The sequence below is a fragment of the Mercurialis annua genome, linkage group LG1-X, assembly GCF_937616625.2.
Source record: "Mercurialis annua linkage group LG1-X, ddMerAnnu1.2, whole genome shotgun sequence".
Classification (NCBI taxonomy): domain Eukaryota; kingdom Viridiplantae; phylum Streptophyta; class Magnoliopsida; order Malpighiales; family Euphorbiaceae; genus Mercurialis; species Mercurialis annua.
The window spans coordinates 67166257-67192407 of record NC_065570.1 but is presented as its reverse complement, the minus strand read 5'-3'; the positions used below and the strand labels follow the sequence as shown (position 1 = coordinate 67192407).

The following is a 26151-nucleotide window of genomic DNA, read 5'->3' as shown; positions in this document are numbered from 1 at the left end:
CCTAAATGTTAAAATGAAAATATAACATTGAATATTTTAGAATTTGTTATTCAGTTCAATTCGAGAGATATAAAATATACGCTCAGTTTACATATAAGATACACGCTCATTTTAGATTGAGAGATCTAGCATCGAAAGTTAAACCTAATAAGTCTATTTTTCCTAAAAAATATAAACTTTTTATTTATAAAATTAGAAAAAAGATACAACACAACCGTTGCAAAAAATCATTCATGCAACAAACCAATAGTGCATTAGCCACGTGAAAAATTAAAGGATAAAAATAATAATTGAAAAATTATTTACCGTAAACGTTCATTGTCTTGTTGTGAAAATTAACATGGCGCAGCTTGTATGGGGTGGACTCACTCCATAGTTTATAACAAAAATATCAGATTTCATTTTTTTGACGTGAGAGTTTTGGGTTCATGTGTTACACATTTGGTCTGCACTTTTATTCATACTTGCCCCATCCTTTTAAATAGAATGGCCGTTTTGTAGCTTTGCCAATTAAGACTGTAATTATAAGAAAGCGGTTGAAGACAATTGTTGTATATTGGGGTTCACTTTGTAGCAACATCATCATCAGATTCATATACATTGTTGTTTGCAGATTCATGCTAAATTATCGCTTCTTTCTCTTGCTCGCTATCTTTCATCATTCATTTTATTGATCAGAAACCAACCTTGGCAAGTAGCTCATAAGGTGTTTGTTAATTTGCCTCAACGAACTTTTCTATTTCTTTCAATTAGTACATATGTAAGTTAGCTCAACTCTTAAACTTTTTACTTCCCGTTTGTCAACTTTGCCTGCCCCCTTACCCCTTTAATATGTATTATATTTTTGTTGATTAATCTCTTTGATTCTTCATATTTGATACATGTTTTTCATATTTTGTTCTGGTTGAAAGGTTGAGTGCAGAGTAAAACATAAAAGAGCTTTACAGAGACCTCTCAAAGTTGAATATATGAGGAATTGCAGGCATTTTTGGCTGTCATTTAATTGGGATCCATATCTTCTTTACAAGTATTTTCCATTAGTTGGAAATTCCTTGTCTTTATTAGAATGGCCCTGTTTTGAACAGTTCTGTGTTCAAGTGGCTTTGGAAACAAATGATAGAACAAATGCTACTAACTGTCAGAGCCACTTTTAGTCACATCTTCCCTTGACATGTTTATTTTCTGTGTCCTGCATTTTGGCATTAACCTCAAGGTTATAAATTGTAGCAATGTTAGAAATCTTTATTTGGTTATGCTTGTAAGTTTGTTTTTATATTTTTCGCTGCAATAGCTTTATTATAGGATAATGATATATTATATCTCATATTCATTGATCTAACCAAAATTTAGCTAAACTATTTGGTCTCAACTTAGATGGCTAGGAATGATACTAGTTAATTATATTGATGAACACAAAACTTGATGTATGTTAGCACATAAGTAAAAGTTAGATTTGAAAAAAGAAAAGAGAATAAGTTCAAGAAACTTTCTTCTTTCATGAAGATACAAATTGGGGAAGAGCTATTCATGTTCTCAGTAAACCAACGAAGTTCACCATAATCAGCTTTGAACTTTAGATTTTTAATAGGTTTGTCAGGTCTTTATAGCTATGTTGTGCTCCCGGAGACTTTGTGAATTAATTTTTTGCTCTATCAGTTTGTATGGCTGGGTTTTACTAAGAATACACTGTTATATACTTTAATAGTGGGTTTTCTTACTATTTCTTGTCTTTTAACCATCTTCCTATGCACGTTGAAGCTAACAATTTACCTCACTGCACATTATACCAGGTTTGAGTTGGTAACCTCTGGCACTTCACTTTAAAGGTTTTATATCAGCAGCTTGATTGGGTTGGTTTCTGCTATCAACCTCAAATTACAAAAGGTGAGCGTTCAGCAAAAGTTTCAAGCACGCAATGTCTCTTAGAAGACCACCACTTCCTCGTATCCTCCTTGATAACGTCTCGTGCATGAGAAATGCTCAACAGATCTTACGCCATGTCAATGTTTCCATGCACGACGGCGGGGCACTTGTTCTGACAGGCAGCAATGGGTCAGGCAAGACCACCTTCTTACGAATGTTAGCTGGATTCTCTAAGCCTTCTGCCGGTCAGATCCTTTGGAACGGTCATGACGTGACGGAATCTGGAGTCTTCCACCAGTATAAGCTTCAGTTAAACTGGCTCTCTCTGAAAGATGCCATCAAGGATAGGTTCACGGTCCTTGAAAATGTCCAGTGGTACGAGGTTCTTGAAAGCAAGGAAGGGAATTCAATGCGGGCTATCGAGTTGATGGGGCTCGGAAGATTGGCCAAAGATAAGGCGAAAATGCTGTCGATGGGTCAGCGTAAGAGGCTTCAGCTTGCGAGGTTACTGGCTATAGACCGGCCGATATGGTTGCTTGATGAGCCTTCTGTTGCCTTAGATGATGATGGGGTGAAGTTATTGGAGTACATAATCGCAGAGCATAGAAAGAAGGGAGGGATAGTATTTGCGGCTACACATCTGCCTATAGAGATTGAGGATGCTATGCATTTGAGACTACCACCTCGGTTCCCTCGAAGAATGACTTTGGTCGATATGCTCGATCGAGCCGACATCTCTTGAAACAAGAGATTGAATCTCAGTGCTGTGCACATAGAATTAGTCTTATTTTAGCATCATCTGGTGTAAAGCCAGTAGAATGAATCACTAGTCTGAGTCAATTTCATGAAAGTCCCTTGTCGATTGAAACCTTTATAACTTATTTTAATTTTTAATTTAAAAATAATTAAAGTTTGACATTGGTTAATAAATAATTATGTCCATTTATTTATATTTTTAACTTAAAAAGGTAATGTTTATTAGAAAAAAATATCAGTTATGTGAGAAACATATCGCTATTAGATTTTATACGAATACTTAAAAAATTACATATATATAATATATAATTATATATGCACACTACATATTAAACATTTATTAGAAAAAGAAGTGCATTTAACTTAGATAAAAATGAACAAATTTTGGTTGAATTATTTTAATATTAATTGTAAAAATATTAGGATTTAATTGGCTAATGTTCTTAAAAAGATAGAGAATTTGGGGATAGTGTTTATATAAGAAGTGAACATTAAACGTGCACCGCAAACTCAACAGTTGAGACTTAAGAACATCGTATTGATTAAAAGACAATGGATAATACCACCTAATAATAATGACATTTTTACCAATCATTTTCATGTCACTTTCACTTCTAAATTATAATCTATCTCTTGCATAACTTCAGAGGAAACTAATTTAAAAAGAATAAATATTTTTTGTAATTTAGGATTAAGTTAAGCTTCAGATCTGATATTATAAACTGTTGGATCAGAAAAAACAAGAAAATATCAGATTTATAAATAACAACAAGAGGTGGGTATTAGAGCAATATTTGTAAAGAATGGAAAAGAAGAGATCTTGGATTTGTACACTGGGTGTGCAGGTTTGCCTGTGTGTTGCCTTGTATGTTGCAATTAACTTGGGTCACCCTTATGTTTACGTTAAAGGTGGTGCCAATACCAGCAGAAGCAGACCTCTTGATGTTTATTTCATCAGTGTTGGAGGAGGTTATAGGGACATTAAACAACAGACTCATCTTCTCAAACTGGTAATTTTGGAATCTTGTTAGCTTGAATTTCTCTGTTGTGTGTATTATTTTTGATAGTTTAGCTTTTTTATATTGTTTCTGGGTAGGATTTAATTTAATTTACTGTGTTCATCAGTAGACATTGTTTTGTTGTTAGAATTAGTTGAAAATCAAGCTCAGATCAGGTTCTTGATTTTAAAGCCTTATATTTATTCAGTTATACGCTTTTCCCTGTTTCCTTTTTGAATGTTTTAGCTATAAAATATTCAATGGTGTCATTTTCATGTGCATTCCTTATTGGAATAGACAAATTAGTAATAAACCACATTTTAATTTGAATTGGCATTACTTGTTGGTTCTGTCATTGAACCGGGGATTACATTCGATTTCTTTTTTCCCTTCAGTCGATACTAATTTCTGTTATAACAACATCAAATTCTGTTATCCTCAGCCCAATAAGAGTTGTCTTTCTTTCATTCTCACTTGTAAATTTGGTATCATTTTTCATGGTTTGAATGAACTTCTTGATGTTGATTTTGATGAAGATGGAGAAGGTAGCAAGGGTTTACAAAGCAAAGTTCGTTGTGAACATTAGTGAGCTGGGAGAAGATGATCCACTCACAAAGAATGTAAGTTTCTTATTTTTACTTCGTCTTTTCTTCATCTCTTTCTTATATGTTCTTTTCGTTTACAAAATATCTTATTTTGAGACTTCTATACAATAGAAACTTGTACAAATAGGTTTCAAACATATGATTTTCTCCAACCATTTCGTCTGTGAATTAGATTCGACTCAGATTTTCCTAGTTTAATACATTTTCATTAACTTCAACAGCTAGCAACTGCCCTACATGTATATTTTGCAGGCAAGCCGGCTCTTCTCCTCAATGAATGTTCCCTGGTATAATACACACTTGCAATCAGTAGTCTTTGGTACATTTGTTCTGCTTATGAATATTTGATTCTAATATACTTATATCCTGATAAATGGTTTCAACTACTTAACTTCAGTGGATAATGTTGAATGATAATGCTTTTGTAGGTATACAACTAGTGCTTCAAAGGGTCTGGATATTGGTTGCTTCCAAGAACAGATCAATGTTGCAGACACGAAAATGTTAACAATAGCTGGTGTAGATACTGAGTCTCTACAGGTACATATCTAACAATCAAATTTGTAGTCTTTCATGTTTGGTTTTCATATAACATGGAAGAATGCAATAATCAGGCATTCTTCCATGTTATATATGTATATGGATTCCCAAATGCAATGGCAGATGGATTATGGTCCCAGGCTTTACTTAGCTAACCGTGTAAAACACCATTGGTTTGTTTCAAACTCTTAGGAGTTTAAATGATGCATCAGATGAAATGTGCATTTAAATAGCAGATAAAAAAATAGGGTGATTTGCACTTGCAAGAGAGTTATGGACATCAATCCAGTATAACATGACAGACTTGAATATGGTCGACGAGGTTCATTACAAGTTGGTGCAAAGTTAGATGAATGAGGGCATTGATCAAGTGGTGTTTCTTTGAAGTTGGACCCCGAGAACAAGCTGCTGGTTATTTGATATGATAAGCTTGGTTACTGGTGCTCTGAGTATAAATTAATTTTTATTTAGTTTGTTTTTACAGTTTGATCCTTGTTCTTTTTAGCTTTTACACTAGAAGTAGTATCTTTGAGATATACTAGTGCTTGGTGGTCTTTTGTTGACTGCACTTTTTATGTATCGATATCTATATCAAGGATACTTGTTCGTGTTTCTCTTATATATCCAGCTACGATTTACTTGTTTATTGGATTGCTTTCTTTCTGAAACTTCTTAAGGATTTATTGCTGGCTGGATCAGCAAGTGGATTTGGAAACAACCAATTAAATTGGCTGATGCAAGCACTACAGACCGCCAATAGTAACTGGTAATCAGTCATTGTTTATCTTTTTATTAAATGTCATTTCTGCAACACTTGGAATCAAGATAATAATGGTAATAACTTACAAATTTATAGACTTCAAAATGTTATCAGTTGAGCTGTTCTATGTTCATATAAAGTTCTCTTATTCAGAAGCTTGACCAGAATAAGTGTGGTATGTAAAACTAGGCTCATAGTAGTCGGATACTACCCGGTGGTTGTTTGCGGACAGAACGAGGAGAAAATCGAAGAGAAGGAAGTTCACGAGCCTCTACACCATATCTTCATGAAATATGGTGTGGTAAGAATCAAAAGTTCTTCATATTCAATATACCATCAGGAAAAATAATTAAAGTTCTTCATATTCGATATTCTTTCAGGAAAAAAAATCTACATGTTTATATATTTTTCTACTGGAATTGCAATTTAATTAACGTATTTTCGTTCTTCAGAATGCATACATAAGCAAACAGAGTTGCACGAAAGCCATCTCTCAAGACGGTGTAACTTACTTAGGCATCAGTGATCCTGTTAAAAGCAAACCATCCATTGCTTCATTAAATGGAAGTTCAACTTTTGAAAAGTGAGTTTCCATTGCTTGATATTCTAGTATTCCACTTGTGCAACTTGAACTAAAGAAGTGCTCATTTTTTTCTGCATTAGGGAAATGGAAACTGGATTTCTTCTTCATAGAGTCAGCTCTCTAGAGATTGTAAGTTTCTTTATTATTCCAGAAATATCAGAATTGATTTTGAAAGTACTCAACGAACTGAGATTGAACCTTACGGAATATGATAGACAAAAATGAACATTCATTGCATCAAAATTTGGTTATGCAGCATAGCATTTGATCACGAGCCATTCATAATGACGATAACAAGAGCATTCATCCCTGTTAAATGTAGTTTGTTTATGTTCCAATTGCAGGCAACTTATTTGGTTAATTCAAGAGGTATGGTGGTGAACAAAGTCGTGATCCGACAAAGAGGTAAAGAATTTATGTGAATGAATCAGCTACCCCCATCTTCTGTATTCAGTATTTATTGATTTTTTTTCCCTATGTAAATGATTGACTCCAAACTGGCAATTTATTGAGCTTAATTTCACTTATTGTGTTCAGATTAATTCTATTCCAGAATTAATTTTATTTGCATATGAATTCATTTGATTAATTAAAAAACATATTTTTGTAAATGAATCAATGTAATTAATACTCAGTGATTGCATTTTAGTTTTTCTTCTTTTCTTTCAACTCATCAAATTGAATATGAAATAGTTATATTTCGATTCAAAAATCAAATGACATAGAATAAATGTTTTGCACTGACATGTACTATCATGCTTGATTGGCTGAACTATTTACGAAGTTAAAATTTTAATTATTAAAATGTTTCTTAATAAAATTGAAAATTAAAAGAGGCTGTGATGATACTTTATGTTGTTCCAGAGTGCAAAAAATTAGACATTACAAAAGAACATACTAATCATACGCCGGGTCTGAGCCTCCTTTTTTATCTCTCACTTCTGTTTCTTTGAATTCAATTAGGCTCCTTATCATACTTTTTTCTCCTTTAGATAATAAATTTAAATTATTTTTTATGAACAAATTAAACAAAATTCATTGATCACTAATGAAAAATCAAGCGAAAAAGGTGAGAAACGCAAAGATTAGAAGACAGTGACTGCAAACTGCATTTAAAGGAATCATATGTCAATTCATTTTGTTCATATAAAAACTTATAATGTCAATAATTTTTGACAGTAATTAATCGAAACTTCTCACGTTATACGAATGGTATTTTCAATTACTTGAGTACTTAAAATCAGAAATAATTTTGAACGAATATTTATTGAAATTATTAAATTTCATTAATTAAATTTTGGATTATTTGTAAAATAACTCCACCTATTTTTAGTTTTTAATGCATATTTTCTTAAATTTTGTAATAAAAATTTAACTTTTTGATATTTTAGCGTCATTAAGGCAATTTTTTTACTAAACATAGGCGTTTAAAAGCGGTCTCAAAAGAAGACGAAAGGTGATTTTTTAATGCACTTTTCTAGTAGAAAAATGACGGTTTCTAAGATATAATAATTAAAATTGTGGGAATTGGGCATCTGCAATAATTTATTCTAAAAACACTAGAATAATTTATTTTTCAAGAAAAATAATAACCCTTTCTCTTTTCTCTTCTAAATTGAAAATCTTATCCGTTATTCGGCTGCCGTCAATGGTTTATTTTTACCATTAACGTTAGCCATTTTTTTTATTGTTTTAGAATAAAACAAATAGCCGATTCTTTTTCATCCTTTTTATTTTTGTTGGTAAATTTATCGACGAAACACATCAATTTCACTATATATACAAATTAAAAATCAGATATAGATCAAAATCTTTTAAGACTGAAGATGAAATCGTTTATAGATTATATCGGTTCTTTTTTTCTTTTAATATATTTATTACAGCGATTATCTTTTTCTATCAAAATTTGTTTTTCTTTCTTTTATTAAAAGTTTGTTTATCTTTTTTATGAAGGATTTGTGAGAATAATGTTAAACAGAGAAAATTATGAGCAGTTATGTAGTTCTTTTTATAAGGCGATCTGTAAATTAAGATTTTACATCTTATTTCATGTCAGGTCATTAGAAACGGTTATAACCTTTCTAAAATTTTATATTTGTAACTACTTGTTATTGAGATTCTTCCATCGCTGCTTTCTCTCTCTAAAACTTTGCTCTCCATTCTCTCTGAAAAGTCTTATTCATCTTTGCTCCGCACATAAATATTAAATAATATATAGCTATAATTTAATTCAATAAAATCTCTACGCTATGCAAATTTCCAATATGTTCATCTTTCTCGTGACAAACCCGCCACAACCGCGACTCACCGCCAACAAAAATCGGCCGCTGGAGGAGGAGCAGATCTGCTCCTTCTCGCATGAGTAGGAGCAGTTGCTCCTTCTCGAACGATTTGGCGGTCGATTATCGAAGGTGGCAGCGGGTCTTGGTGGTGACCGATCTTTTGAAATTTTAGTGAAGATAGTGGGTACTATTTCTAATATTTGTTGAAATATAAAATATTGACTTGAACTTTTTCCGGTAAAAATAAGTCAATTTAGTATTTTTAGGGTGCAATTGGAAATGAATGATCATAATTTGGATAAAATTGAGAATTTTAAAAGGTGAGTGTGAAAACGAAGGGGGTTAAAAGGTGATGAGTATTTCAGTGGATTTGCCTTATTTTTAACTCTAATTATAATGTTTTTAGTAAAAATTACCCGATAAATTATCTAAATATGTTATACTTCGATACTTTATTGAATCACACTACAAATTTATATATTTAATGTTACATATTAGCACTTGAACTAAATTGAATTACTACATTTTACACTATTTAGGGTGATTAATCCTGAAGATCACTGAACTTTCAAATTTTTTCATTTCAGTCACTAAACTATTTTTTTTTCATTTTGATCACTGAACTTTCATTTTTTTTCATTTTGGTATTTTCCTGCCAAAAATGTTTAGCTGGCAGCCGGAATTAATTTTGTTTAACCTGAAAAACCATATATGCATTATTTGATCAAAAAAGTCATTTTTAAAGTGAAATTATGTATGTATGATAAATTTACAAAGTAAAATTTGTAAAATCCGGTTGTCATATGTCAACTTCCGGCTGCCACCTAAGCATTTTTGGCCTGAAATACCAAAATGAAAAAAAATGAAAATTTAGTGATAGAAATAAAAAAAAATAATTTAGTGACTGAAATGAAAAAATTCGAAAGTTCGGTGATCTTCAGGATCAATTACTTAGTGATAGTACAATTATACACTATATAGTGTGCATTGGAAATTCAAATATCCTCATGGATGACAAAATCAAAAAGTACTTGACAGCTGCACGAAAACTGTGACCAACGTTTTCACTTTTTACTGTAGAGTCACGCATGATGTACACGCGTAAAACAAAATTAACCCAGCATATTTACCGCAGTACAATCATCCTGGTTAATTATTTCGATTCTTACATAATTACCATTCAACGTTTCTAATTTTGCAGACACAATTGCAATATAATGTCCAAAATACCCTCACCGCAGCTGTTAATGCTCACACAACACTATTGTTTCATCGTCTGAGACATCAAGCAGAACCTAAGGGTAGCACTGGAATAACAAATAGTATTAACTCGCAGATTTAGCACTCTGTTCGGTTAAAAACAAAATAAAGAGGCTTTTGCTCTCAGAGAAGGGGATGGGTGTTTTTATAGAGTGGTTGCCTCCCTTCTCTGAACTGTCGCCGGAGCCGGTGATTTGTAAATATCCGCCGATCTTTTTAATCAAACAAACCGCTCTATGTATGCATTTGTATGTATGTGCATATATATATATATATATATATCTATCTTAATTGGGCGGAGGGAGTATTATTAAATCTGAGATGCATCACCAATTAGGGATTCAGCGCTCTGTTCGGTTGAAAAGAAAGAGTCAGAGAAGTGGATGGGTGTTTTTGTAGAGTGGTTGCTTCCCTTCTCTGAACTGCTGCCGGAGCCAATGATTTCGGTAACCGCCCATCTCTGTAAGCTAATAAACCGCTCTACCTTGGAATTCATCGGTGAACATTTTTGTACCTTTTTCCTAAATATAAAGAGGCTGTGATGATATATTTTTTCAGAATGATATAGTTAGATGTTGAAAATGATGCTTCTGGTTGTTTTGGCAGGGTAGTCTAGAGGTTCTTTGTTATGGAGAGCTTCTTGATTGCAGCCACGGCCTTTTGTATTTGGTTTTCATGTTTGATTACTTGACGCCTATCTGATCTGAGCCTCCTTCAATTTCTTTTGAACAAAGGATCAATTTACCCCCTCAACTTGGCACGAAATATCAAAAACCTTAAACAGAAGGAGGCTGTGATGATATGTGTTTTCAGAGTGAAAAGTTCAGATGTTGAAAATATTGCATTGGGTTATTTTGGCAGGGTAATCTAGAGCTTCTTTCTTGCAGAGAGCTTCTTGATTGCAGCCATTCCCTTTTGCGTTTTTCTTTCGTGTCTGATTTTTAAGGCGGATTTGATCTGAGCCTCATTGATTTCTTTCTTATTTCTGAAAATCTTGAATTGCAAAATAATTTTTTGATCTTAAGTGGTCATAATGAGGCTTTGCTCTCAGAGAGAGATAGGAAGGGTTCTAAGGGTGGTTGGCTTCTCCTCTCTGATAAGCAGTGAAGCTGATGATTCATTACTTTAAAGAGAGATGGAATGGATACCAACAGCCCTATGATAGATGAAGAGAAATGAAAGATAGATTATGATTTGAATCCATCTCTCTCTCTGTGCGCGTCTTGCCCCCTGGTCAGGCTATGATGATATGCTGTGTTTCAGAATCAGACTTGAAGAGACATCTGTGGACTTCATGGCTAGGTAATCTTTTATGGCTATCATGGAAGTGGTGGTGATCCCATTGCTTTCTTGGCCCGCTGTGAAACAATTGCTGCCTTGATAACATAGTGCTTCTTTTCATTGTCTGGTATGTTAAGGCAAATCTGAGCCTCTCTTTACTCTCACTTATGTTGGAAATAGAGAGTGGTTCGACTCCTCCTTGATAGGTAGCGGAATGACCTCTATATAATCTTCATGTTTTATTTTTTAAATATACTATTCAGGGGCTGTGATGGTATGCTCTGCGTGCTATAATGAGACTTTAAAAACATTTGCTTGTTTTAATGGCCGGACAGATAATGTTTCTTTTTCACTCTGGATTGTTATATATAATTTGGTGAATACACATTTGAGCCTCATTTCCTAACTAAGTTTAATATCTCATTTTGGGATTTGTTCTTAGAGCGGTATGGTGGTTGCCTCCGTTTTATGAACAGTGTGTGAAGCCATGAAATTTAGTAGCTAAGGAATTAGTATAAATATCCACTTTAATCAGAGGACTACAAATAGGTAACAGTAAGATAGGGATTAAACTTAAGATATCAGTACCTCTGTAAATAAATAGTGTTATATGGGGAGATGTTTGGTTTATTTGTTTAAAGAATGCAGTCTCTCTCTTGGAGAGAGATGGAATCATGGAAAGGGTTCTAAGGGTGGTTGCCTCCCACTCTCTGATTGCTAGTGGAGCCTATGATTTTCCGGTATACCACCCGTCTGTATTTTTGTCAAGACAAAATATATGTATATGTGCACAAATTTGGAAGGTACTGGTAATTTATCACTTTTGTATTGCATATGATGGGAGCTATGATAATATATACTGTGGCTGAGTGTCTCATTTATCAGACTTGAGCGGATATAGGTGGTTCTCACTGCAGGTATTATATTTTATTGGTAATTTAGATACAATGGTTGATTTCTTTCCCTCTTCATTTCTTGCACCCGTGATATATTGCAATACTCTGTTTCTTAGCTGATTTTTGAGAGAATACTTGCACAGATGTAATGATTCGATAGATTGCTTGTGCTTATATATATGTTTATGTAGCATGTGCTTTTGATTCATCAGGTCCCTGCCTCTCTTCTTTGAATGCCTGTGGAGCCAATAATTTAGCAAGTTGTTTTTGTCTTTTATATGTGTTTCATTTCAATGATTAGGGTGAACTGAACTACTATTACTTGAATCTATGCTGATACTTTTAGTGTGCCAAAATGTTCACTTATGACGGATTTAATTTGAGGTAGGGAATGGGAATGAGCATTATCATTGATTAAAAATTAATGAATGCTAGTTATATTGGTTTGTTGGGGAAATGTAGTGATTAGTCCTCTTTCTTATGGACTCCCTCTTTTGCAGCCATGTCTAATCTTGTGTATATTGTTTGTATGATTAAGGCGAATCTTAGCCGCGTCATTTTCTTTTTCCATAGTTTCTTTGTATACGTTTTGGCAATCTTTCTGTAGTCATGTAAATGGTGGTTTTGCCATGAGTTTCTTTGAAGCAGGGACCCAAAGAACAAGCTGCTGCTTCAAATGGCCAAAAGAAAGGATTATTTGTGATATCTTGGTGGCCTCCATTACAGCATCAAGTTTTACATTGGGATGAAAACGAAGTTGGAGCTCGCACACATTTATTGGAAGTTATGATATTGGTAATGATTTATGCATCAGAAATTGATTGAAGTAGGTGGTGCTGATTTATTCTGACAGTTTGCTAGTTATTGGACTTTTAATTTAATTGGAATGAATGATTATCAAATTTGTATTAATTACAATGCTTTTTCATCTATTAATGGGTTTTAGTTTGCTGTTTATATAATTCTCGATTACATGAATAAATAAAAGATAGTCATTATTGATTACGCAGGCAAGTTTGCCCGCATGCCTGAGATCAATGTTGCTTGATGTACACACTTAAGAAAACAATTAACCGAGCTTGTTTGCCTCAGTACCTAGCTCTGGTTAATAATTTCAATTTTACAAACACAACTAGAAAATTTACCGTATAAAATACCCTCATACTAGGATGTTTCATTGCATAACACTGACCAAACCCAGCACCACAACCCGTACGACACAAAAGTTGACGGGCGGTGTAATGGGATCATTACTTCATAATGGTTTTCTTAGCCAGTGGCCTGGTCCCACTCTTCTGTCTTGTCTTTCCTGCCTTTGCGTCGGCCTATGTGTTAATATTTTCTGTCGGGCTGTTCTCACTGCTCGCATAAGTTTTGGAAGGACTCGCTAGGGGAGATCATCACCTCGCTGTTCGGTCCGAAAACGCATCACTATTCCTGCTGTCATTTCAGATACTTCCTGGGAATATTATAATTGGATTGTCGTTTGTTTTTCTGCGGGTTAGAGCGCCGGTGCTGTTGCTTCATACATTTAGAGGGATCTTTGTTATTCTTGATTGGATGCAAGGTGTGGATTAGTATGACTTTGCCGGCTAATGTACATGCTACGGACATTGCTTGGGATTGGTTTGGAAGGAGCCTAGCAGTACAATCTGTTAATACTTTTCAATCAATCTTTTTGGGTTTTTGATTCCTCATTTCTTGCGGGCATTCGAGAAGTATTCTCAGGAGAGAGGAAATTGACTCGAAGATGGCAGAGGATAAACGTTCTTCTTTCGCTAACAGAGCTCAATCGGAAGATAAGAAATCTGTTTAGTCGATTGTGTTTATCAGGACTTTCATACAGCTGAATTTGTGTTTGAGAAGATGTATTTGTTCGGAGTGTGTGCAAGTTTTACGTTGATCTTCAAGTGTTGTGTTGAGTCGATGTTTCAGAATTTAGTTCTATTACAGATTCTGATATTCATAAGGACAGCTCTTCGCATTTCTTGAACAAAATAAAAAATCTGTTTGCATAATTCTTGATTACACCATGGATGACAAAATCAAAGCATCCTGCCACTGTCAGCAAAACTACTACAAAGTAGTCAAACAGAGATCCATGTGTTCACTATAAATTCACGCATGATGTACACGTGTATGGATGAAAACAATATTGGCGGGTTAATTATTTTTATTTACATAATTACCCTTCAGTATTTCCACTTCTAGAAACACAATTAGAGATATACTGTCTAAATACCCATACTCAGTTCAGTTGTTTGATTGTCTGGGACATGAAGCAAAGTCTAAGGGTAATACTGGAATAACAAAATAGTATAAAATCATAGCTGCACCTGCAGCTAGCAATTTAGCACTGTGTTTAGTAAGAAAGAAAGAGGCTTTGCTCTCAGAGAAGGAATGGGTTGCCTCCCTTCTCTGAACCGTTGCCGGAGCCGATGATTTCTAAACATCCGCCGATCTCTGTAAAACTTCTCTCTCTCTCTCTCTCTCTATATATATATATATATATATATATATATATATATGTATCTATGTGCCCTTGTCTCTTGTAAGCTCTTAATGATTCTAGCTGCTTTATTATGAAGAGGCTTTGCTCTCAGAGAAGTAGATGGGTGTTCTTGTAGAGTGGTTGCCTCTCTTCTCTGAACTGTTGCCGGAGCTGATGATTTCTAAACATCCGTCAATCTCTTTAAACGAAGAAACCACTCTTCCTGTGCACATACACATACATATATCTGTCTGCCTGTCCCTCAATTTATATCTTTCTCTGCTGCTGCTTATACTGAAACCCCATAAACATAAAGAGGCTGTGATGATATGAATTCATTTGTTTTTAGAGTGAAACTATCAGATGTTGAAATTAATGCTTTGGCTGTTTTGGCAGGGTAATCTTGAGCTCTCTTCTTGCAGAGAGCTTCTTGATTGCAGCCCCAGCCTTTGTGTTCTTTTTAAGGTGCATTTGATCTGAGCCTCTCCTTTGCTATTTGTTCACATTCTTTCAACTTGATTTGTGGTGATTATTAAACTGTTTGCGGCAAGAGGGAGAGATTTGGATAAAATTGTCTAATTGCTTTAAGAATGAGGCTTTGCTCTCAGAGAGAGATGGGAAGGGTTCCAAGGGTGGTTGACTTCTCCTCTCTGATAGATAGCGAAGCTGATGATTTCATTTTGTGTCATAACTTCCCAACAACCCTTTCAAAGAACAAGAAAGAAAAAGAAAAAGAAAAATAAGTGATGTAAATGACATTAGAAAACTAAATCTCTCCCTCAGCAAGGCTATGATGATATGCTGTTTGTGACTTGAAGAAAATTCCATTGTCATGATGGCTTGCTAATCCGTTTCTTGGCCTTCCTCGAAAGGATTTCAGCTGTGATTACAGTGTTTCTTTTTGAAGTTTCATATGCAAAGGCAAATCTGAGTCTCCTCCTCATTTTTATCAAACAAGCCGAGAAAGGTATGTTAATGCCTTCATACTAAAGGCACTATTGATATTTCGGGGAGTTCTTCTGTCATTAGTTTAAGAATGAGGCTTTGCTCTTAGAGATGGGATTGGTTTCTAAGGGTGGTTGACTCCCAATCTCTGATAGTTCGCGAAGCTGATGATTTCATTTTTCCCATTCATATTACCAACAACCCTTTCACAGAATAAACAAACAAACCAAACAATAAGCAAATAAATAAATTATGATTACATGAGCAGCTAGTGATTTAGCACTCTCTTTGGTAAAAAGAGAAGAAGGTTTGCTCTTAGAGAACGGGATGGGTGTTCTTGGACAGTGGTTTCCTCCCTTCTCTGAACCGTTGCCGGAACCGATGACTTCATAACATCCGCCATTCTTTTTAAATGAAAAAACTGCTCTACATATGCATTTTTATGGGACTGAGGGAGTATATAAAATCTGAGATACTTCGGCAATTAGGTATTCAGCACTCTGTATGGTTAGAAAGAAAGAGGTTTGGCTCTCACAGAAGTGGACGGGTGTTCTTTTCGGGTGGTTGCCTTGCTTCTCTGAACTGTTGCTGGACTGATGATTTCTAATCATCTGCCGATCTTTTAAAAGGAAGAAATCACTCTACTTGTGAACATGTTCAAAAATGACCTTAATGTTTGACATCGCATTTTTGTAAAACCTTAATGATTTTTTAGCTGTTTATATGAAGAGGCTGTGATGATATGTACTCGTTGCTTTTCAGAGTGCACATATTAGATGTTGAAAATAATGCTTTTGGCTGTTTTGGCAGGGTAATCTAGAGCTTCTTTGTTATAGAGAGCTTCTTGATTGCAGCCACTGCCTTTTCTGCTCTTATTTTTCATGTCTTATTGTTTAATAATGCGGATTTGATCGGAGCCTCCTTCGATTTATTTCGAACAATGGATCATTTTACCCTTCAACTTGTCACTGAAGATCAACAATCCGAAGAGTGCACAAATCAGATGCTGAAAATAATGCTTTTGGTTGTTTGACAGGGTAGTCTAGAGATTCTCTCTTGCAGAGAGCTTCTTGATTGCAGCCACAGCCTTTTGTGTTCTTTTTCTTTTCATGTCTGATTATTTAAGACGGATTTAATCCTGGCCTCCATCATTTTCTTTCTCTTTTCTGGTTTTTAGTTATCGGTGCTTTATTGGTGGTGGTGGTGGTGATTGTATGGGGCAAGCGGGAGAGTTTTGGATAAAATGTCGTCTGATTGCTTTACAAATGAGGCTTTGCTCTCAGAGAGATGAGAAGGGTTCTAAGGGTGGTTGACTTCTCCTCTCTGATAGACTTCAAAGCTGATGATTTCATTATCTCAAGGAGAGATTTGATATGCTTCCAACAACCCTTTCAAAGAAGAAAAAAAGAGAGAAAAGAAGAAGAAGAAGAAGAAGAAGAAGAAAAATGATATATATGACATTAATCTCTCCCTCGTCAAGGCTGTGATGACATGCTATTTGTTACTTGAAAAGAAAATCCATTGTTGTTATGGCTTGCTAATCTTTTCGCGGCCATGGAGATGGTGTTCTGACCATCTGTTTCCTGGCCTCCTCGAAAGGATTGCAGCTGTGATAACATTGTTTCTTTTCGAAGTCTCATATGCAAAGGCAAATCTGAGTCTCCTTCTCATAGACAAAGGCACCAATTGATATTTTGGGAAGTTCTTCTATCATTATTTAAGAATGAAGCTTTGCTCTTAGAGTTGGGAAAGATTTTTAAGGGTGGTTGACTTCCAATCTCTGATAGTTAGCGAAGCTGATGATTTTCATTTCTCTCGTTCACATTAACAACAACCCTTTCAGGGAACAAGCAAACAAATAAATTCCTCTTTTTTCTAAGAATGAGGGTTTGCTCTCAGTGAGAGAGAGAGAGAGAGAGAGAGAGCACCTGTTGTTAAATTTGACTTGCAGTCTCTGAGTACTAAGACGTGTTTCTACTCTCTCTCTCTCTCTGAATGATTGCGGAGCCGATGATTTATGTTCGGGAAAAGGTTCGAATTGAGGATGTGATTCTTCTATCTACATATTTTTTGTTCATTCAATAATTATAATAATAATAATAATAATAATAATAATAATAATAATAATAATGGTGATGGTGGTGGTGATGATGACGACGACGATGAGATAATGCCGGTTGGGGAGTTGTTGCAGCGGGCGAAAGAGAGAGATTAAGAATTGAGGCTTTGCTCTTAGAGGGAGATGAGAAGGGTTTCAAGGGCGGTTGACTTCTTCTCTCTGATAGTAGCGAAGCTGATGATTTTCACTATCTTAGAATGAGATGGGTAGGTTAATCAACAGCCCTTCTATAGAGAGAAAACATTGAAAGAAATTATATATAATAATGTCAAAATCCATCTCACTCTCTCTCTCTCTGGTTTGTTAGGGCTATGATGATAAGTTGTGTTTGGATATTAGATTAGAAGGAAATAGATTGTTATCATGGCGTGGTATTCTTTTTCCAAAGAATTGCAGCCTGATAATACAGTTTCCTTTTAGGCCTAATATACAATGCTAAATCCGAGCCTCCTCAATTCTCTCAACAAAACATTCCTCAAAGTAAAAGAATGAGGCTTTGCTCTCGGAGAAGTGGATGGGTTTTCTGGTAGGGATCATGTCCACCTTCTCTGAATGGCTGCAGATGATTTCAAAGTCCCCCTGCTTGTTTAATGAACCAATTCATCAAATGGGCTCTTCTATAAATGGGCATGCATGCTTGACTTTTCTTTATCATTGAGGAGGGATTGAACCCACGACCTTACTAGAATTTTGCTCAGCGCACGTACCATTTGAGCATGTAGGTATGCTTGACGTAATTCCATCTCATATGTTTATTGTAACCCCCTTCTCGAAAAAAATATGAAAAACTATATATCATAAAATCATAAATTAAAATGAAATATCAAAAATATATTTATTTTATCATTTATTTAAGATCTCAAAATAATACAAATTCATTAAATTTACAAATGTCAATTTAAAATCAGAAAGCCAAATGTTAATTTCAAAAACAAAACTTAATTGTTCGAATAAAATTTAAAACTTAGATTTACGGTAAAATCTAAACTACGATGACATTGTTGACCCCACCTAACCAAACCAACTGATTGATTGCACGAACCTAGATGGATGAGTCACTGCAGTCTATACCCTGAAAAATAGGTGGCAAGGGGTGAGCTGCCTACTCAATAGAATATAGCTAATTATATTTATATATATATATATATATATATATATATATATATATATATATATGACAACAACAAACGGAACAAACAACAGAATATCATTTAATCAAACCATAAACCCATCAACTCTCATATATCCTCCCAAATATACAATCAGACAAATTAAATCATTATATATTTTATTTCTTTAATTAGGGCCCTGCTTAATCTAGCTGAATCATACCCAATGGTTTGCCGGCCATCACAATCACATTAATAATATATATCAAGATACCAAATACATTAGTATCCCGACACCACCCCAGTGTCTAGCAAAACGCACAGGATATTCTATGCTTCCAAGAATATCCCGGCACCGAAGTGCCTAGCAAAACTTTGATCACATCCTTTATCTCATCATTTGACAATTTAATTGTCGCATCTCTAAACCATTGGATATAATCAGTTCTAGATAAGCAAACTGTCACTTTCTTAAATCAAAATTTATTTATAACTGCCTCATTAAACATAACCAATTACTGACAAACACATATCCAGCATTTTCATACTTCTCAAGTTTCACAAATGTATTTCATGAAAACAAAACAAACAGACATTCCTATACTCGTTCAGACCACTAACATATAATAATCATGTACCACAATAAATGACAGTCACATAGTAAAATAACTCACGTTTAGCAACCAATTAATATACATAAATATAATTAACTATACTTACCTCAATCGCCCAATAAATTACTTTCACGATGGTGCTATTCAACAATCTACTCTATTTTATCCACGTCTCCTAAAAATATATAGTGCGCATATAACTCATTAATTTTATATTCTAGAAAAATAATATAATAAAATATACATTATTATTATGATTATTATTTTAATAAAACATATATTAGCTATAATATATTTTGTCAAACGTTTTAAAGAAAATATACATAATTACTATATTAGAATGTGTATGAATTAAAGTGTTAGCTTTTGAACTTTAAGAGATAAATATTTTTCTGTAAAAAGAGTTGGATGTCCATAAAAATTAAATCTTATAAATTGAACCCAAATAAAAAGAAAACTATAGCATCGTAAAACGTAAAAATAATAGGCTGATTTATGTGTAAAGTGGAGAAAATTATACTTTCATTTGGTATCATCAATATCAAACTTCCATCTCAACTATCCACGTCAAATTCCAAAAGAATTATTCCCGTATTTAAGTAAAACTTCAAATTTGAACAATTTAAATTGTTCGCAGCAGAGTACACAGTAAAGAAACAAAAACGTTTTCAATTTTTTTTTTATATATATAATTTAGTGCTGAGTATAATTGAATTACACTACCAATAAAGAAAGATAACAAAAAAATAAGTGTTGAGAAGAATACCTTCAATGTATATTCAGAAATTTCATTGAAAATCCATGTATTGTGAATTTTAAATCTTTAAATGACGGCTAAGCTTTTGTTTTTGTTATAACTTCAATTAGTATTGATCAGCCTCTTTTAAATAGGCTGAGATTAGCTTTAGGGTTTTATTTAAGATAATAAAATAAAATTACTACCTTGCCCATGATGTCATAATTGTATTGTTTTATTTATTTATTTATTTTTAAATCTCCGGATGTTACATTTCTTCCCTTCTTAAAAAAAATTTCGTCCTCGAAATTTACTTATCTACTAAGCAAAAATTAATTAAAAATATTGACGCTCACAAAATTTTCTAACTCACCATCTTAAAATATGTTATTTGATCAATCCTCAGAAATTATAATAAACTGCAATTCTCCACAATTATCTCTACATGAAAGCCTAATAACTAACTCGACTAAACAGACGGAAAAATTCAAACAGATGGAACCTTGAGCAAAAGCATAATAAAATCAAAATAAAACTATAAAATTCATCAGTCCCAGAAAAAAATACAACAATACATAAATATAGATGATTCGCTTTATAGGACAAGCAATAATTAATTCATTCTTACTATTAGTTCATTTGAGCTAAAAACTTTATTTTCTCTCTTTTGATTTATTAAATTAAAATAACATTGAAATGAGAGAGCATTTTCTTTCCTCTTTAAAAGAATTTCGTCCCCGAAATTCGCATACTTAAATTTTAAATTTTAATATAGGCATTTATATAATATTCTAACCCACACGGTCTTGTGATGTATCATCCAACACCCTCAATTGTCAAAATTTAGTTCGTCACAGTTATCCTTACATGAAAATATATATTTTCATTTGTTGTTTTTTTTTTAACTCGACTAACTCGCTTAGCTTTAGTATCTATAACACTTTCCCCTATGGACAATTAAAATATTAATTCACATCTAAAAGACTATTCTCATGATAAAATGTTTATGAAACAACATAACTAACAAATCTCATAAATTTGCAATTGCAAATCAAAATCTTCATATAAGTCAGCTAAACAAATCAAAACAAAAATTTAACACACAAAACTTTGAGCAAATACCACACAGTGAAATAAATAAATTAATAGTCACAATTACAACAAAAATAAAAAAAAGTAATATATAAGTATAGACAATTAAATTTATAAGGTAATTTATATATGTGCTTGATACCAGTACATTTAAGGTAAAGATTTTTTTTTTCCCTGAATTATTAAATTATTAAGAGAACAAAATGAAAGCGCACTCTAAAATAATGAAATTATTTAATCGTCAAACTAGTGATCTCAGAGATATCCAACCATTCTTCACTACTTTAACCGTAAAATTATTTTCTTAAAAAGTATAATCAAAAGCCTCATAAAGATCCATATTAAAAGAAAATTAAATTCATAAATTTCAAACTCAATTATAAATAACAGCTGATCTAAATTCACCAACAAAAGAAAAAGAATTAAATGTATCAAATTATTTAACTTAGACGAAGAGACTATCAAACTAATCGTAATTGTTTTTTTTTTTACCCAAAAAAAATAAAAATCATAAATCTAAAATAAGAACTTGCTCCAACAACACTATTTGCAAATATGCTCATTAAATCATTATGTTACTGAAAGATATCAACAACCCATTATTTAGCACGTAAAATCGACAACTCATTTTTTTTTTTTTTGTAATTTTCCAAAATATTAACCATGTTTTCCCTCCTTTTTTTTTTATCATCAAAGAAACAGAAAATAACCTATATATACTTGGTTTACTTCGTAAAGCTATTAACTGTAAGCAAAAAAAAAATAATACAAATTTTGCTCTTCTATATAGCGGTATAGTCTATATGGCTACCGTTGAATTATTAGAACCTATTTCTATTAAAAAAACATATATAGTATTCAATCTATTAATATAAATAAAAACACACATTAACTAAAATATAATAGCAAAATTACTGTATGAACTTTACTTGAGCAACAACAAAATTATTTTTTTTTTCTTCTTTAAATTAACAATTGACATGAAGTCCAAGATTATACTCACAAAAAACTAATTTCAATAAATTATAATAATAAAATTTATAAAATTTTCTCCAACGTGAAAACAAAGCAACCAACTTTAATGTCATAACTTGCAGTCTTTGTATTTCTAAAGGTTTAAATATTTCATTCCAATATTCTACTATCACTATAATATATATGTTAGCAAATGATTCAAAAAGACCATAAATATTTTATAGTAAATCGATGCAAAAGTATTTCAATAATAAGTAAAAAGATATATATTATAAATCTTAATCATAAATTGATATAATAAAATCACAAAGTAAATATTCCGTACTAATTCACTTTATCAAAAATGAAAAATCAAGATTAAGGGGATATTTAACGAATAAAAATGTGCATGTTATACGTACATATTGTATAACATTATATGAATAATTAATCCGTCTCAAAAGTATAAATTTTAATATATTTTTTTTTAATTTTTTTTTTCTTTTTATTTTGTTTCTCATATATATACAAAATATCCTACTAGTACTAAAATAAGAATATATGTATGCAATCTTTCATTTAACAAGATCATAACTCTCTGAGCGATAAAAGTTAACAATACTATTACATAATTGATCTGATATTATGTTATATTATAAGCAACAAATCAATCATGAGTTAAGAGAGAAAAAAAAAACAATATTATAGTCTAAAGCAAAAAAAATTAAATATCAATGTGTCAGACCAAACACTACGTCTACTCAAAATAAATAAAAAAAAACATTATAAAGGCAACAATCATTTACTCAATTATAAATTCAATCTTTCTTACTTTATTGTTATTGAATGTTAATATCAGCAAGACCCGACTATAGAAGTAACACGTGAAATGTCATTTAAAATTTTCTCTATTTTAAACTAATACGTAAATATCAAATTAAATAAAATAAAAATGACAGTTGTAAATTAAATAAACAAAAACTTATAAACGTTTAATTCTCTTATTTCTCAATACATAATTTGATATAACTAACTTCATTTTCGTTTTTTTTATTGGAATTTAAACATTAAAATATCAATCATGAACCAAGCACAAATAAAATCATATAAATTCGAACGCAACAAAAAGAAATTTACACGCAATATAAGGTGGCATCATATAAAACACATTAATCAAATAAGGTGTGATCAACTTTGAAAGTCCTACTATAAATGTATAATACAATAAACCTATCATTAAAAGCTTATCATAAAATCGTACTCCAAAAAAAAAAAATCTTGATCTTCCAAGGTTAAAATGCACTCAGACGTTATATTTTTTTTATTTCAATTTTTTTTTTCTGTTTATTTCTTAATGCATTCAAACTATATATAAAAACTATACCAATTTCAATTTTTTTTTTGTTAATAAGTTATAGATTCAATTGGTTTTTTTTTATTATTAAAAAAAATACCGCTAGAACTTTCATCTCTATTTTTTTTTATAGATCTTTTCAGCATTTTATCATAATAATTAATTTCTTATGTATACTAACATTTTTTTTTAACTATAAAATTTCAATCAATACAGTAATTTTAGATTTTTTTTTTTTTTAGAACCAACAATTCAATTTTTAAGTACAATCACAATTTAATGTCTCTTTCCGATGCAAAGAGCTAATCTTTCTTTAAAAAAAAAATTAATTTTACTATCAATAATTAAATGTTGGATAAATTCAAAGCACAATTTCCTTAAAAATAAAATCAAACATTAAATCATCAGATAAAATAATATTAAAACAGTACTAACCAAATTTTTTTTTCTTATCTCATTCTCACTAAATATAGCAATTTATAAAATACCAAATCTATATTCTCTACAAAAACAAAACTACTGGATTTTGATTATTTAAAAAAAAGAACTTACATACAAATAAAAAATACCTTTATAAAATGAAAATCAATTATAACAAACACAATAACGAACATATTATAATGATAATCTTATAATTAGAGACTATTATAAAGAAGCTAAATTAACCGACTCTACTGACTCATCCATACTAACTATTGGGCCAACAAAATAGCCATGAGATATAATCCTATAATAACTCTCATTAAAATATAGCGGTTAACCTAAGAACGTATACCCGCTTTGATACCATTAAATGTAACCCCCTTCTCGAAAAAAATATGAAAAACTATATATCATAAAATCATAAATTAAAATGAAATATCAAAAATATATTTATTTTATCATTTATTTAAGATCTCAAAATAATACAAATTCATTAAATTTACAAATGTCAATTTAAAATCAGAAAGCCAAATGTTAATTTCAAAAACAAAACTTAATTGTTCGAATAAAATTTAAAACTTAGATTTACGGTAAAATCTAAACTACGATGACATTGTTGACCCCACCTAACCAAACCAACTGATTGATTGCACGAACCTAGATGGATGAGTCACTGCAGTCTATACCCTGAAAAATAGGTGGCAAGGGGTGAGCTGCCTACTCAATAGAATATAGCTAATTATATTTATATATATATATATATATATATATATATATATGACAACAACAAACGGAACAAACAACAGAATATCATTTAATCAAACCATAAACCCATCAACTCTCATATATCCTCCCAAATATACAATCAGACAAATTAAATCATTATATATTTTATTTCTTTAATTAGGGCCCTGCTTAATCTAGCTGAATCATACCCAATGGTTTGCCGGCCATCACAATCACATTAATAATATATATCGCACAAGATACCAAATACATTAGTATCCCGACACCACCCCAGTGTCTAGCAAAACGCACAGGATATTCTATGCTTCCAAGAATATCCCGGCACCGAAGTGCCTAGCAAAACTTTGATCACATCCTTTATCTCATCATTTGACAATTTAATTGTCGCATCTCTAAACCATTGGATATAATCAGTTCTAGATAAGCAAACTGTCACTTTCTTAAATCAAAATTTATTTATAACTGCCTCATTAAACATAACCAATTACTGACAAACACATATCCAGCATTTTCATACTTCTCAAGTTTCACAAATGTATTTCATGAAAACAAAACAAACAGACATTCCTATACTCGTTCAGACCACTAACATATAATAATCATGTACCACAATAAATGACAGTCACATAGTAAAATAACTCACGTTTAGCAACCAATTAATATACATAAATATAATTAACTATACTTACCTCAATCGCCCAATAAATTACTTTCACGATGGTGCTATTCAACAATCTACTCTATTTTATCCACGTCTCCTAAAAATATATAGTGCGCATATAACTCATTAATTTTATATTCTAGAAAAATAATATAATAAAATATACATTATTATTATGATTATTATTTTAATAAAACATATATTAGCTATAATATATTTTGTCAAACGTTTTAAAGAAAATATACATAATTACTATATTAGAATGTGTATGAATTAAAGTGTTAGCTTTTGAACTTTAAGAGATAAATATTTTTCTGTAAAAAGAGTTGGATGTCCATAAAAATTAAATCTTATAAATTGAACCCAAATAAAAAGAAAACTATAGCATCGTAAAACGTAAAAATAATAGGCTGATTTATGTGTAAAGTGGAGAAAATTATACTTTCATTTGGTATCATCAATATCAAACTTCCATCTCAACTATCCACGTCAAATTCCAAAAGAATTATTCCCGTATTTAAGTAAAACTTCAAATTTGAACAATTTAAATTGTTCGCAGCAGAGTACACAGTAAAGAAACAAAAACGTTTTCAATTTTTTTTTTATATATATAATTTAGTGCTGAGTATAATTGAATTACACTACCAATAAAGAAAGATAACAAAAAAATAAGTGTTGAGAAGAATACCTTCAATGTATATTCAGAAATTTCATTGAAAATCCATGTATTGTGAATTTTAAATCTTTAAATGACGGCTAAGCTTTTGTTTTTGTTATAACTTCAATTAGTATTGATCAGCCTCTTTTAAATAGGCTGAGATTAGCTTTAGGGTTTTATTTAAGATAATAAAATAAAATTACTACCTTGCCCATGATGTCATAATTGTATTGTTTTATTTATTTATTTATTTTTAAATCTCCGGATGTTACATTTCTTCCCTTCTTAAAAAAAATTTCGTCCTCGAAATTTACTTATCTACTAAGCAAAAATTAATTAAAAATATTGACGCTCACAAAATTTTCTAACTCACCATCTTAAAATATGTTATTTGATCAATCCTCAGAAATTATAATAAACTGCA

At 31.9% G+C, this 26151-nt stretch overlaps 2 protein-coding genes and 1 long non-coding RNA gene across 15 annotated transcripts in view; all 3 read left to right on the top strand.

Moving 5' to 3' along the window:
- The first annotated feature begins 333 nt into the window (after window positions 1-333).
- Window positions 334-2813, top strand: LOC126664538 (ABC transporter I family member 1-like). Of its 2 annotated transcripts, none has more exons than XM_050356971.2 (2): window positions 334-706; window positions 1791-2813. In XM_050356971.2, the coding sequence occupies exon 2, from the start codon at window positions 1916-1918 to the stop codon at window positions 2603-2605; it is 690 nt and encodes a 229-aa protein (XP_050212928.1). In that variant the 5' UTR covers window positions 334-706; window positions 1791-1915; the 3' UTR covers window positions 2606-2813. The 2 variants fall into 2 exon arrangements, with proteins under 2 accessions (XP_050212928.1, XP_050212927.1); XM_050356970.2 differs by having other exon boundaries at window positions 334-760.
- Window positions 2814-3209: 396 nt separating this feature from the next.
- On the top strand, window positions 3210-6628 carry LOC126665891 (uncharacterized). Its single transcript, XM_050358823.2, has 9 exons — window positions 3210-3629; window positions 4154-4237; window positions 4475-4509; window positions 4651-4762; window positions 5440-5528; window positions 5712-5823; window positions 5975-6105; window positions 6186-6234; window positions 6450-6628. Exons 1-9 carry the CDS (start codon window positions 3423-3425, stop codon window positions 6525-6527), a joined length of 897 nt encoding a protein of 298 aa, XP_050214780.1. The 5' UTR covers window positions 3210-3422; the 3' UTR covers window positions 6528-6628.
- Window positions 6629-9592: 2964 nt separating this feature from the next.
- Window positions 9593-26151, top strand: part of LOC126654310 (uncharacterized) — a 29870-nt gene continuing 13311 nt past the window's right edge. For 3 of the 12 annotated variants that reach the window (XR_008789991.1, XR_007632605.2, XR_007632601.2), the window contains exon 1: window positions 14064-18101. This is a non-coding gene — a long non-coding RNA (uncharacterized LOC126654310). Of the gene's footprint in view, window positions 10110-10910; window positions 18102-26151 lie in introns of those variants that run through there. The other 9 variants (XR_008789990.1, XR_007632583.2, XR_007632595.2 and 6 more) reach the window with 9 other exon arrangements.

Coding starts and splice junctions, on each gene's coding strand:
- LOC126664538 (XM_050356971.2), top strand. CDS start 1,916: ATGTCTCTTAGAAGACCACCACTTCCTCGTATCCTCCTTGATAACGTC.
- LOC126665891 (XM_050358823.2), top strand. CDS start 3,423: ATGGAAAAGAAGAGATCTTGGATTTGTACACTGGGTGTGCAGGTTTGC. Junction 5,529..5,711: donor CAGACCGCCAATAGTAACTG/GTAATCAGTCAT, acceptor ATGTAAAACTAG/GCTCATAGTAGTCGGATACT. Junction 6,106..6,185: donor GGAAGTTCAACTTTTGAAAA/GTGAGTTTCCAT, acceptor TTTCTGCATTAG/GGAAATGGAAACTGGATTTC.